Genomic DNA, 14507 nt, shown 5'->3' with positions numbered 1-14507 from the left:
AGGGCACGATAAACCGCTGAATGCCATCACCTTTGCTATCCACGTTGCGTATACCCCAAGCCCCTTGGTATCACGATATGAATGGATGATGACTCTTGAAGAAAAAGAAGTAAGAAAGAAGAAGAAAAGGTATTTGAGACAGCAACCATGACACAGCAAACCCGTGCTGGCGTCCCGTCTTAGTCGAGTACCAACGGCGCTTGCTTACTACCTGAGGTCCTGTTGCTCCCCTGACTGACGCTTGTAGGCTGCGTGCCGAAAGATTGGTTTGCCGAAAAGGTCTGGCTGAATTGGGTCGCGGCGCCATCCGATGATGGTGGCCCATTGCCGCCGGTCGCGGCGTGGGTACGGACTGCGTCGTCAAGTTTTGTAAGCAGATCCATGATGCTCGGCCCAGGCCTGGATGCCGCCGCGGTGGTGAGCCCCCGCCAACCATCGCCGTGGGACTCCCAGATGCCCTTGAGAAGTTTGTTAAACTCCTCGTCGGGACCGAAAGACTCGCCTCCTGTCACCCGCTGAACGTGGAACCACGACTCGTGGCGTCTTATCTTGCTTCTTACGTCAACGGAGAGCACCCGCGACTGCCCTGAAGGGCTTGTAAGTGTGTAGCGGATGGCAACCCAGTCAACGGCTCTTGGGAACACCTCGACGCGGCCTTGATTTGTAGATTCGAGAGCCTCCCACTTGGACTCGATGCTCTCAACCGTTTTCAGCACCGGTAACATTAACGGCATGTAGATAATGAGGGCTTTAAGCCCAGCCTGGGTGTTGACCATCGTTGTGAACAAGTCCAGCATTCGCAAATGCGGATTGCCCCTTTCTAAAGATATCCGGATATCGCTCCGGGCTAGGTCAAGAGTTGCCCGCCAACGGCGAGGCTTTGCTGTCGCATCGCTCTCTCCCGGCATTGCGACATCGCCGTATGTGAAGATGACTTGGCGAAGACTCATTCTCTCGCATTTGAGAGAACCTCTTGCCTTGCTAATGGCTTCGAGGAAGCCAACGAGCCGGTCTATGGATTTGACGTGGCTTGTGAGAATGTCGAGGATAGGGTGTCCGACCGTCTGTCGAATGCGGAAGATAAATTCGCCCTTTCGAGGGCTGAAAGACACGTCCCGATCAATCCGCCCCTTAAGCAGCGTGAACTTAGACCTGTCTTTCACCCTGATTATCGCGTCCACTACGGTGTTGATCTTGCAGTTGTCAATCACATCCACCGGTGAGGCACCCTTGCCATCTTTCCCGAGAGCCGCAGGAACCTGAGGTTGAAGCCCCTTGAACTTGATCTCGACATGGTTCTGGGCCCATGAGGGAGCGTATTTGTCCGATTCATCCGATGCATCGTTGGCGCCGGAATGCCCACCAAGATGGCTGTGGCGTAGAATTTGTGACAGCTTGAGAAGAATTGATGGCATACGGACTTGTTGAGGCAAAGAATAGTTGGTCGACTCCCTCATCACATACTTGATCCTATTAGTATGCAAGTTTTGCAAATCGGTGACGTGGCTAATCGTGCCAGTAACGAAGGTGGTCAGGTTGCTCCAGAATGAGTCGTCCAAGTCGGGTTGTCCATGGTTTAGTCGCAGTCGACAAGAAAACTTGATCGGGCGTGCTGGCGTGTTGCGGTCGCTATTCGAGTTAGCGTTTCACACTTCAAGTACGCGGCGGATCAGACTTACATTTGTATCAACCACCACTCATCACCAGCAAGGCTCAAAGAGGCCATGACGTGCCAGTCCTCGTCCAAACTTTGACGCTGCAAAAAGACTGTCTGGAATGCCTCCCTGGTCCGAATAAGTTGCTTGATATCTTCGTTTGAGAGTGGACTCTTGCAGGTCTTCCATCCAACGCTTCGCCCCCGGCGGTTGAACTCTTCCATGACGTAACCCCACCTGATGCTTTCGAGACAGACCACACCATCTTCTGCTGGATCCTTTTGGCCGTAGTTAAGCCGCGTCTCACCACTGAGTGTGTATTTGGTGTGAGGTTGAATTGCCGCGAAGCCAGTTACTGGTTCTACGACCAAGATAACATTTTCTCGTGGACTCAGTTGCATGCTCAAGAACGATTCCACCGGCTCCCTCTTCGAGACCTTCAATGTCATCGATGATTCCCGGTTCGCGAAACGAGGGTATGACAGCAACTTGGAGTGAATCGATGAGAGAATATGCTCCACGTGCCTGGCGACCGCCGTCTTGAGCAGATCTTCTGCACAGAGGGTGTCGACATCAAACGGTAATAGAACGTCTTTGACCTCTTTGTTGTCCCGGTACCACCGCGCAACTAATCGACTCGACTGTTTCGGATCTAATTGGCCGTTTGTTTTCTTCGCACTGTTGACGGCTACCATGACCCAGCTCTTGGGCCCGTTTGGTCCGTATCTTGTGGTCCAGTACTGCAGGGCCAAAGCTCGGTTCAGGGGTTCCACCATCAAGGTTCCTGTCCACGTGCTTCGGCTCAGTTCGAGTGCCTGTCGCTTGAGCTCATTGATCTTGTGCGTGAGGACGAATTCGTGCAGGAACCTGTAGCAGCCTTCTAAACCGTCCTTGCCAAGGATCTCGTTGACTTGGCCTTCCAGGAATGATACCAGCCCATCAGACAGCTTTTTCGCAGACGGAGAGAAGGCGAACCGAAAGTCGATGAACCAGAATTGCTTGGTGAAGTCCTCATCGGCAATGGTCAAATCTACCTCAAATTCGCCTTTAACCTTGAAAGTCACTCTGCCGGAGTGTATGCTGTAGGTCTTGAACTGATGCGGAATCTTCTCATAGTCATCCAGATTCAGGCGTAAAGAAAGCATGGTGTTCAGATCATCAATCCACTTCAACTGCTCCTCCGGTGTGAGAGGCGGCGGAGGTATGTACCCAGGCTACAAGTTGATGTCAGTGGGAGTACTCGCGTTTATAGTGGAAAGCTTACCTCTGGGACCCACGATGCCTCGCCGGTAGTGAGGACTTGTAAAGCGGTCTTCAAATCAGGATTTGGTAGTCTCGCGCCGTTGAGCCCTCTCTTGAGATCGATGAGCAGGTCTTGTGCATAGTCGTACAGCATCCTCTTAGAATCGATATGCGCCTTGATATCAATGAGCTTGCTGACAGCCTCTGCGTTCCTGCTCCAGTCCGTTATGACAAGAGCCTTGACCCATTTAGCGTGCGCATCTTGCGCAAACTTGAGCATCAACATCTTCTTTCGTTTGTTTCCTTCCGACATGTCGTCCGGTGCTTCGTTGCCGTGGGGTGTGTTTCCGTTGACCGCCGGCGGTGCCCATTTTACGGCCGCCATCTCCATGATAACTTTCTGCAGGTCTTCGTGGGTTCGTTGCGCGAGTCGGGAAACAATCATAGACAGCGGTATGTACCCCTGGGTGATGTGCACGATCTCTTCGGGAAGGTCGTTCATTCTCGATTTTGGCTGCAAAGTTAGACCGGTGTTCATCTGCGATTGCTGCTTGCCTGAGTCGGCTGGCACCCCGTTCGCCAAATTGCTAGAGGCGTCGACGGGCGCCTTGCCCTTGTTCGGCGAGGGCTGACCGTCCATCGTTGTACCGTTGATGCCGTTCATTTTCAGATTCCTATCGTGGTTCGAATGTGTTCCATTCTGCCCTCCATTCTCCATGTTGACAACACCAGGCATCGGGGGAAGGCCTTTCCCTACGTCGCTGGCTGCCTCACGACCGTCCCCCCGAGAGTGGGATGCAGGACGCTTCGTGAACAACGTAGAATAACTTTGGTTCCGGTGGGCAGGTCGCCGCGAACAAGCGACCAAGTGACGTGAAAGACTGATCCCTATCCACGGTGACTGTGAGATGGGACTCAATCATCGGCGCCAGATGCGCAAACAAGCAGCGTGGCGCAATCGCATCAACGAAGGGCACAGGTTCAGTAACCACGACGCGCTTCGAAAGGGAGTTCGATAGGAGACGGAAAGATCGATTCCGTAGAGGCAGGGGTGGTGTCGTGGAAACGCGATGAGGCAGCGTGATCTGGGGGGGAAAGTCCCGGCAGCAATCGACGATCGGGGAGTCGCGGTTTCGGCGTCGCAGTGATGCTTGTGCGGAAGGCTGCGATCAATTCATGGGTCGGATTTCGATGTGTGCGGATGTCGCAAAGCCGTGGTTGTCGGGTGCGCCGAGGAAACCGGCACTTGGTGATCGGCCGGCGGACAAATGGTGAGGGTGGTGCTGCGATGGAAGGAGCGTGCAACCAGCCAGAACAGCAAGGCAGGAGGTCTAGGTGCAGCCGAGCCTTGCTCTTTTTTCTCAGGCAACGCCGACCTGGCCTGGCCCTGGCCAACCAGCCGACCTATGGTCCTTCCCTTTGCCTTACCTTATGTAACGTAGGACCTGACTCAGCAGTCTCCATATCGGGTACGTACCGGCTTTCTCTTTAATCTAGTGGTACCCTTCAAGAGCAAGCTTCCTAGTCTCAGTCTTCGACTCTATTTCCCAGCATGCCACGGGCCACGACCTCATGCGGCCAGCCGTCGCCATGAGCGAAGCGTCAAGAGACGACATGACCGATGCCTTCGACTAGATTCTGTACAATGGGTCGGAGGGTACGTGGACTGGCAACGCCGGATGCATATGCTGCAGAAACCGGCTAAGTTCGTCGAGCTGCCCCAAATAATGACGTTTCTGTTAGCGTTTGGAAGCCCCAATGACTCGCTGGTCTTCCAAACTGGAGCTTCCTTCTCATTGCCCGAGGCGTCAAGTCAAGGAATCACACTGCTATTCGGCGCATTCCTCCCTCACATGGGCTGCGACTCAGCGAACGTCAGCGGTTAAACTTGGGAAACGTAAATCTCATTGATTTTCTATCCTTCCTAACACGGCCAAGCAAAGCGAAGAAATTCCATCTTCCAACCAGTGCCCACCCTTAGGGTGGTCCCTCTGGCTTCCCTTGTTTATGTCTTCTTGGTGAATCTATGCCCTCCCTTCGATGGATATAATACGTTGCGCTCGCGTCATGAGGCGGCGCTGGGGATATCGCGGATGCAGTGGCCGAGGCGTGCGTTCTTTTGGAATTGGTGATAAGATAGGGGTTGCTCAGCTGCTCAAAGACATCATTTAGAATCAATTCTTCTTCTATGTAAATAGCTACGCTAATGCGCGCGACATGACTTACAACTTGTTGGGAGCCTGAGCCGAGGTAGTGGGCCACTGGTAGCCAGCCGCATCACTGAACTTGTAGCCGTAAGAAGAGGTGAAGTCATCCAGCACAGCAGGGCCGCGGGAACCTGCAAGCATATTAGCAACAAAGCCAGGATGTGATGAAAAGCACAAAGACTCACCATAGGGGTACTCCATGGGGATGATCTCCTTGTTGTCGTCAAGGTAGTGCAGAAGAGGAGTGAAGATCCTCCAGCTGGCGTCAAGCTCGTCGTCACGGACGAAGTTGGAGTGGTCGCCCTTGAGGCAGTCCAGGATGAGAGACTCGTAGGCCTCGGGGATCTTCAGGTCGGAGAAACGGCGGCGGTAGGTCAGGTCGAGCTCGGTGACGACAGTCTGCATGCTCAGGCCGGGCAGCTTGGAGTTCATCTTGACGTAGACACTCTCGTTGGGCTGAATGCGCATGACAAGCTCGTTTCTGGGAATGTCCTTAAAGATACCAGAGGTGACGTCCTTGAATTGGATGCGGATCTCGGTCTTCTGCTCGTTGAGGGCCTTTCCGGCCTTCATAATGAAGGGGACACCATCCCAGCGCTCGTTCTTGATGTAGGCAACCATGGCGCAGAAGGTCGGGCATCTAGAGTCCTTGGGGACAGTGTCGTCCTCTTTGTACGAGGGCTTGCTGCCGTCCAGGGACTTTCCGTACTGTCCGATGATGACATTCTTAGGCTCAATCGCGGGCATGGCACGGAGGACGCGGACCTTCTCGTCACGAATGTCCTCAGAGGCGAAAGAAATGGGGCGCTCCATGGCGAGCAGGGTCAGGACCTGGAGCAAGTGGTTCTGCATGACATCGCGGATGATGCCAAACTCGTCAAAGTAACCGCCACGGCCCTCGGTACCGAAGGGCTCCTTGAAGGAGATCTGGACGTTGTCGATGTTCTGTCTGTTCCAGGTAGAGCCAAAGAAAGAGTTACCGAAGCGGAGAATGAGGATGTTCTTGACCATCTCCTTGCCGAGGTAGTGGTCAATGCGGAAGAGCTCATCCTCCTTCCAGTCGGGCTCCAGCGACTTCTGAAGCTCGCGAGAGCTGGCAAGGTCCTTACCGAAGGGCTTCTCGATCTGTTGTGCGCTCGTGTCAGTGAATCTGAGCCCATTGGGAGCACCAATCAACATACAACGACACGGGCAATGCCCTTGGTAGGGTAGCAGCACTTCTTCAAGTGCTGAGAGACAATGGTGAAGACACTGGGGGGCAGAGCCATGTAAAACAGACGGTGAGTCTCGGGCTTGCCAGCCTCGAGCTCCTCAAGGTGTGCGTTCAGGTTCAGGAAAGAGTCATCCCGGTCGTACTGGCCGGAAACATAGGTGCAGAGGCTGCAGAAGTCGTTGAGTTGCTGCTCAATCTCCTTTGTGGGGGTCTTCATGTAGGATCTGATGCGGCGGATGTACTCCTCGTGGTCCATCTTTGTGCGCGCATATCCGACGATCTTGATGTCCTTGGGAAGGAACTGGTTTCGGTACTATTTACGCCAGTCAGTTCGCCGAGCTCGCAGCATCGCAACGCGCGGGTCCGAGAAGCTCATACCAGACCGAACAGAGCAGGATACTGCAGAAATAGTCAGCTAATTTTCACGTCACCAATAAGCTGTGGCTGCGTACGGTCTTCTTCTTCGCCAGATCTCCGGAAGCACCGAGAACAACAATGACGGTGTTCTCCTTCAGCTCCATGGAACTGTGAGCGCCCACGAGTTAGCAAAAAGTCCGAGGTCCGAAAAATCCATGTTGCACCAATTGCGATCATCCGCTCAACGTCGGCGGTGGTATCGAATCCCGCTCGCGATGCCGAGTTCGAGTCCGGAGTCGCCAGAGCGAGAGAGAGCGCAGCTTGGTGGGGTTGGAAGGCGGGGTGACATACGCTGCGGCGGAGCTAAGGTCGGCCATGGTGACGATGTCGGCGGTGAAGCGGCGCGACTGTGTGAAGATTGTGAGAGAGGAGGATAGGAAAGAAGGGTAAGAATAGGTCTCTACAGACGGAAACCAAAGTTAGCAAGCAAAAAGCCAGAAGAGGGAGTTGGGAAGGTTTTGGAAAGAGATACAGAGCGGGATCCGGGACGGATGGATTGGGGTATTTAGTAATGACGAAGCACAGATGAAGGTAGGGGTGCGCCGTGAGAGGTATGGGTACGGGCGTGGATGGGGGAGGAAGGAGGTGTCCAGGGTAGAAGGAAGGTACACCTACAGACAAGACGCGCAGAAAGCTAAAAGATACTTGGCTCGAGGGCAGGTCGAGGTACCGCTTTTAGTGCTTTCAGGCGGGGGCTATCAGCACAAAGCGAGAGCAAGGGGGAGCTTACTCACAGCCGGAGAATGTGTTTTGCTGCTCTTCTAGCGCGCCATGTACTGTACTTGTGTACTTGCTGTAAGTCCCGCACCGCCGCGCTCGCCTTTAGGCACCTCGGGGCGAATCAGTCAGTGGGTAAGCTTCCCTTGATAGGTAAGTGGGTAGGTGGGAGAAAGCAGGTCGTCGATGGTAGCACAGGCTGCTATTTTGCTTTTCTATTTATTTTCCTTGTGCTGCTCTCCTGTATCCGGACACTTCATTCACTGGGCCGGGAGGCTCACATCTGGGCGCACGGTGACTGAGCCTACATCCCGAACCGTGAGCTCTCTGGGGAGTTTTTCCAGTGAATTTCGGCCATTGTTTGCGAGGCCACGCCCATCGTTGCAGTCTCCGGGCCTTTTTACCTAGACTTGGACCTGACACTGGAACTTGGACAGGGTTGATGTCAATGGAGGGGAAAAAAGGAGGGGCAGTCTTCGGTGTTGTCGATAAAATGTTGAGCGCTGCCGGAGATTCTAACTGTCTGTCGGTCTTAAGCCCGCCGCCCATCAGCACCAGATCCAGAGCAGCCCTCAATATCCGTCCCGTCCTGTGCTGTCCTCCAAGTCAAGTCAGAGCTTCCTGGCACAGCTCCAGCTCGCACAGAGTCAGTCAATCCGCATTGATTCGTCCGGCGCTGACGGCATGGGCCTCGGTAGTGGGCAATTGGGTTGGACAAGACAAAGCAACCCTTCGTCACTAACTTGTAATCAGCCTTGTCCGCCGTAAGACCTACACTCCCCGCCGGATCAGATGGAAGCCATGCGGAAGTCGACTGTGCGAATCTCACACATGGCGGTGCGGATGTCTTAGACGGACTGCATCGTCACTTGGGTAAATGGGAGGGAACTCTCACGCAAACGTCGATCAACTCCCACTGCTGTCGCTCACTCGTCCCAAATCCCAACTTACCCATCCGCAGGAGAAAAGCCAATTCATATACTCAAGATGCATGTAGGTATGTACTGTACTTCTGCACCTGCTCAATGGCAGAACAGACCCCGGCCTGGGAACGACACCCAAGCAAGATCGGGTACCTTGACTGAAGAGAAGCTAAGGTGCCTTCATCTGCAAGCTGCAGCAGAATTGTTGGACTAACCTGGCTGTCAGAGCGCGCCTCGGAGCTCCAATGAGAGAAAAAAAAAAAAAAAAACATCAGAGGAAGGGGGGAAACAAAAAATAGAGCTGGAGCCCTGTCGAACATCAGCCCAAGACAAGACACAGGCTCTCAACTGCACACGCAGCCTGCCAGAGACGTGCGGATTCGCGCCCCTGGGACCACGGTCCATGGTCCACGGCAAGCAAACGTGCTTTCCCATATGACCTCAAGGGCCCTCACATTTTCAGGCGGGCGGGTAGCAAGGGCCCAAAAAGGGTCCAACGCCAAAACGCCAACATCAGCAACTCTTCCTTGGCCTGGGCTCCATGCTCCAGTCTCCGGCTCCAGCTGATGCGGCGGTACTCCCAGACTCTCGTCTCCATCTTTCCAAACGCCGGACACCACCGAGCCTCCCGATCGGACTTTGGCTTTGGGAGATGTGATCGGCCTGGGGCCTTGGCCTTGGACCTTCGCTGCTGCGAACTCGCGATGAGAAGCGAGGCAAGCCGTGGGAGCCGTGGGTCTTGGTCTTGGTCTTCAGCCAGCCTGTGTGAAACGGTGCTCCGTAGCAACAGACAGCTTGTCACCCTGACTCCGACCTGGACTGTCGGGCCCAGTTCCATTGGAGTCATATCTGTCGGGTCTGCAGGGCGGATATGCGCCGTCCCCTGTTGCCCTGTGTTGAGGAACATTTCCTTCCCTTCTCTGCTCTACACGTTTCTCCCCCCATCAACTCCGATGTTGTCACCGCGGGGGGCGTTTTGGCAAGGCTCCATGGGATACAAAAAGATCCATCTCATGCCGGTCCGGCCAATGCAACTGTGGCATGAACCTCTGCTGCAGTCTGCTGGAAATCGGCAGAGTTTGTGACCAGAAATTGCCGCAATGCCCACCCGTCGAGGCGTTCCAATCGGTGCAGTCATTGCAGCGAGCGGCAAGCCCAACGGCCATTTGTTCCCACGGCCGCCAACTAAGAGGTAGTACTTCACAACTCCGGAGTCGCTCTTCAAGGGTCCCCACGGATCGGTCCTTCTTCACCCAGGCTCTCAACCCACGTATCCGATGCTTACAAAAGACGTCCGACCATGGACTTTTTTTTATTTTATTTTTTGACGAGATTGACGAAGGGTGGGAAAAGGCCATGAGACATTTCCCAGCCCATTTTCCCTCGCAACCCCCCTCCATCCTCCGCGTCTTGTCGCTTCTTCCAAACAACCCGTTCCTGTTCAGGAAATCCCGCGAGATTTTAGGTCTCTGGTGTCACTTGGGACGCCGGACCGCCAACACAGCCGGCCCTGCAACTGTCTCACAACTCCGCGGGTTGGGTTCGGCGTCCAAGCTCTCTCGGCCACCCTGAAAGATTCTGGAACTCCGGTTCAGCCGCACAAGTGTTTCCGAGTTTGCTGTAAGAGGCGTAGGTAATCTTGATCTTGCTTCAGAGACTCTTGCAACTCTATCACCAAAAAGTTGCAGTTGTTGGTTTGCCAGTGGATGCCATAGGTGAGGCTCAGCGGTCGGCGGCATATCCGCAGGCGAGGTCTCTTGGTAATGATGCAGATATTTGTCATTGACGGACTTTCTATCTGTCGGCCAAGGTGCTTTATCCGCCAGGGGTGCAAAACTTCGGGCGAATAAAGGTGCGAGTGGTGACGGTGTGGGCTTGCTGGCGGCAGACCTGCGCCCACGCGAGGACCAGGCCAGGTCCGGTCGGCAACGCCTCTGACCCCGAAGTGACCGAGACCCTCAAGTCCACGATGGTCGCCGTGTTCGGTGTGGTGGGCGCGGAATCGCGGAACGCGAACAGTGAAAGCACGGCACCTGCATCGGAGGACAAGAACACTAATCCACACCTCAATTCTCAGGTAAGCAGGCGCGGGCACGGGCGCAACTCTCAGCTGTGGAAAGCGCTCCCTGCCCAGCCACATGCGGCGCACCCAGACGGGCCCCCCACCTGCGATAGCGCTGATAAGCTGTGGCTTGCCTCGTCGGCGTCCTGGCCGCCAGTGGATCCTTCCTGGAGTAGGGCTCGCTAAATAGATACGTACCAATCAGAGCCTGGCTGCATTCCTCGAAATTTTCAAAATTATTCGTGTGTGAGCCCACCTGACCGAAACCACCAAACACCATCCGACCATCGACGACGGAGTATTAGTCTTTTCGCCCAAAGACAATCCTCAGCCTTTTCCTTTCTCGAGTCCCTTTTGGTTGGAGCGAGGAAATACTAACACCGTCAAAATGCCTTCGGAAGCCGGTCACAGATGTGAGTTGAATGCCCTCGCCCCTCGTCCCGCACGCTGCTTCCGCGATTTCGATATCGAGCGAACTCGCCATCTGCCTGGGTGACATCGCGACGATGTCGGCCTGGTAGGATCACAGCGCTCGACCGGAGTCGCACTGCCTTTGCGCGTGTTGTTTCTATACGAACCAGTGCTGACTAGAATCTTTGCAGTATACGTCAAGTAAGTTGAATCCCAATCGAAATCCCACATCGCCGACGACACCGACTTCGCAACCATGGACAATGCGACGAGCCGCCAAGCATCTCGAGAGACACCACTCCCACGCGAACCGAAATCATGCTGCGAAGACTTGCAATCTCATGTGAACAGTCGACTAACGATGCCTTCTCAGGGGACGTCACCTCAGCTACCAGCGTAGCAGACACGTCACCCACCCCAAGACGAGTCTGATCAAGATTGAGGGTGTTGACGACACCAATGCCGCCAAGTACGTTCGCCTGCGCCTGCAGTATGCCGCCTCGCAATCAGTCGCTAACGAGGACACAGCTTCTACCTCGGCAAGAAGGTCGCCTACGTCTACAAGGCCTCCAAGGAGATCCGTGGCACCAAGATCCGCGTCATCTGGGGCAAGGTCACCCGCCCTCACGGTAAATACAGATCTGCCCTCGAATCCCCCCTCACAAACGAGCCTCCGGTCTAACACAAGCAAACAGGCAACTCCGGTGTCGTCCGCGCCAAGTTCACCAACCCCCTCCCCACCCGCTCTTTCGGCGCCTCTGTCCGCGTCATGCTTTACCCCTCGTCGATTTAAACGGCCCCCCATCGGATGGAGTTGGTAGTGAGGATGGATTCTGAATTGGTTGCATCGGTCCAGGCAAGGACAAGAGCATAGCACCTTGCTTGCTAAAAAAGGCATCAAATCAAACTCGTCAAACCACCAAAATGAGGCGAAACGCACAACCCGCGGGTCCAAAACCCCCTCGCCCACCCCCCTTTTTTTCGAGACACATGGGAATGATTCTGCGTGACTTGAAAAGCCGGTCAAGGAGAGTCGTGTTTTATTCTTTCGCGGGAAACGATGACGAGTAGCTTCATGTCAGGGGGCTCGAGGACGGGAAAAGAACACAAAAAAATCAAACATACTTGATTTTTGCTTGGCCGGCTACACATACGCGATACGATGAACGGTAGATCGGGCGGCATTAATGTCAGGGTGTTTAAAAAGACATGGCTCAGCGACGGTATTCAATGGTTTTTGAACAATCTCCATTCGACGTTCCCCGGAGTGAGGAGCACGCAGCTCTCCGAAAAACGATAGTCCCATGCTGCGTGCGAATATCCAGCGTTGCCTCTCTCCCGTCCTATCCCAGGCCGTGCTCCGGAAATGCCGCCCGTTCTCGTATGTCACTGTGATGTGAGGATCCGCGTGAGATGTGCTCTATGAGAATCGAGAATCTGCAACTGGAATTTTGATGTGCTTAAATGATCTTAGGGCCTTGCCATGTGGGTTTATATCATGTGTGGTAAATCCGGGGAAGTCTGCCCTTTCCTCAAGGGTGCAACCAACATCACTGCTTCCTTCGCACAAGTAAAACGGACAAGTCCATGCTCGCGAAGCCCCACGTATATCAGCCATCCCACGAGACCGCACATCTCCCTCTTCGGCCCATGGGCTCTCTCAACCTTCAGTCCTTCGCAATGTCTTCCACTAAAGCATATGATAGACGCGCATGAGGAGCGCGCGAGGAGGGCTGGTGACGTCAGGGTTGTACTTATGAAGCGGAGCCCGGAGGCCGGCCCCCTTTCCGGAACGGGATCCCGCCTTGCTCCGCCTCGCTCCGTTGAAGATCATCCAGGTCGGCTTTATCGACCGGGTTTAGAATCTAACCATGCCCTGTTTTGTCTCTGAGATCTCGGGTCGCTGCAGATGGCAGGTGAGCCAAGCATCTATTTGACATACGAAGGCAGACCAACACCACAGGCATTAGGACGGAGGGGAGGAACCTTCGTTGGTCTGAAGGGCTTTTACCACGAAGTCGGCGCGGCAGGTTCTAGATTGACGATGAGCTCATCCAGCGCTTCTACTCCAGCACTCTTGAAAGTTAGGGGCGACTATTCTGATGATAGGCGGCGAATTCCCTGTAGACACCGCGGTGTTGGCGCTCAGCTCATACCCAAGTAAACTACGAGAAACCATACTCACATGTTCTCAAACTCATCCCCATTCTCCGATGGAAATAAACCATTTCTGGACCATATCCTTGACCTTGTCTTCTTGGTCGTCCCAGTGTAGCTTGAAGTGTTTGCTCAAATTCATATCCCTGTGATTCGCAACCTGATCACAGCTCACCGGATTGCGTCTCTTACCAGAATATACCCGATAGCGTACCCAGATCTACGTTATCCTAAACTACTTTTGACATGATCTCATCGACCTTCAGTCATACGCTCGTAAAACGCCAACTAGTGTGGGCTCATGTCACCTTGCAAGGTTTTTCATAACATCGCCGCAAAGACGAGACTACTTCGTCTTTGTGAAAAGTCTAGAGTAACACAGGAGAAACCATGCCGTGGTCGGTGTCTTCCTCCAAGACGTAAGTTATGTCATCTCTTTCCGGTACCATAGACTATATTTTGGTGTTGATGCTTTGAACGTCGTCTTGGGAACTGCTCGTTTCCAGTCAGAAGAGCTTTTTTGAGGGAATCGGCATATTGACCTGTCCTTCTTGGCAATGTCCTGATCTTGTATGCAAAAGCGGACATTTCCCGCCGCGGTTTTCTCAGTTTCAACTTGGTATCCTACGAAAAGACGCATGTTTGTTGGTTACCCGATATACGGGGTCATCAAGGTGCAAGGCATCGGATCCATACCACTTAGGTCTAGCACGATGAGCTATATCCCTTGGATGTCTATTTCACAAGTTCTTTTTTGCCTTTGAAACGAGTATTGAAAAGTTTCTGTTGCTATCTCGGTGACGCTGTGCCTGGGTAGAAGTCCTTCCGCCGCCAGGAGCTTAACGTGAGAGCCCCTGCGCGAGATACTGTCTATTGCTCGCGCCTCCTGATGTATTGTATCGTCGCAGACGAGATCTGATAGTGCCGTCTAAGTGGCGTGATAGGTCATTCAAAGGATAGCAGTATACGTCAGGAATGGTGACAAAATCTGATGGACTCGAAATTCCTAGTGCCGACTCTAACGTCCAACCTAGAACTTGTGGTCTGCTAGCTACTGACCTGTCTGAATCTTGGTCACTTTCAGTCCACAGCATTCACCAAGCTGGCCACTGAGACGGTCTCTTCCACGCTGCGGTATTAGTGTAAATTCACTTGATACAATACCTCCAGACGGACAGTCCACCTTTATGTATGGCTTGACGATGTTGCTTTTGCTTCTTTCCATGGGGGTATTTATGTTAGGCGTTTTATCACAGGCCAAGAGGGTGGAGGTGGATACGTAATCTGACGTGAATTCATCGTGTGTGCAAATGCCAATCTCAATCGAAGTCTTCTGTCATCGCAAACCAACCTTGGCCCAATGATATCACGCTTCCTTAGTTCCTGGATGAAGTAACCGTTCTAACTGCATTACCACGAGGTACTTTGTATAGGAACCGCCTGGCTTTTTACCTGTCTGCGCGACTACGTTTCCTGTATGTACTCAACTGATAGAATTGAGGT

At 53.6% G+C, this 14507-nt stretch overlaps 3 protein-coding genes across 3 annotated transcripts; 1 reads left to right on the top strand and 2 right to left on the bottom strand.

Annotated features, from left to right (window-relative positions):
• Positions 1-179: 179 nt before the first annotated feature.
• rgr1 (Mediator of RNA polymerase II transcription subunit 14) lies at positions 180-3615 on the bottom strand (the record flags this gene model as incomplete). The annotated part of the gene is made up of 3 exons (XM_036632361.1): positions 180-1629; positions 1680-2869; positions 2920-3615. The coding sequence occupies 3 exons, from the start codon at positions 3613-3615 to the stop codon at positions 180-182; spliced, it is 3336 nt and encodes a 1111-aa protein (XP_036501931.1).
• Positions 3616-5119: 1504 nt separating this feature from the next.
• Positions 5120-7051, bottom strand: gsdA (Glucose-6-phosphate 1-dehydrogenase; the record flags this gene model as incomplete). Its single annotated transcript, XM_036632360.1, has 6 exons — positions 5120-5235; positions 5290-6229; positions 6286-6630; positions 6696-6716; positions 6770-6842; positions 7026-7051. The coding sequence occupies 6 exons, from the start codon at positions 7049-7051 to the stop codon at positions 5120-5122; spliced, it is 1521 nt and encodes a 506-aa protein (XP_036501930.1).
• A 3773-nt stretch (positions 7052-10824) lies between these two features.
• rpl35b (60S ribosomal protein L33-A) lies at positions 10825-11640 on the top strand (the record flags this gene model as incomplete). Its single annotated transcript, XM_036632359.1, has 5 exons — positions 10825-10849; positions 11039-11048; positions 11221-11316; positions 11376-11476; positions 11543-11640. 5 exons carry the CDS (start codon positions 10825-10827, stop codon positions 11638-11640), a joined length of 330 nt encoding a protein of 109 aa, XP_036501929.1.
• Positions 11641-14507: the final 2867 nt, after the last annotated feature.

The sequence above is a fragment of the Colletotrichum siamense genome, assembly GCF_013390195.1.
Source record: "Colletotrichum siamense strain Cg363 chromosome Unknown KSG_Cg363_contig01, whole genome shotgun sequence".
NCBI classification, from domain to species: domain Eukaryota; kingdom Fungi; phylum Ascomycota; class Sordariomycetes; order Glomerellales; family Glomerellaceae; genus Colletotrichum; species Colletotrichum siamense.
Note: the sequence above shows the minus strand (reverse complement) of the source record. Positions and strands in the feature narration are given on the sequence as shown.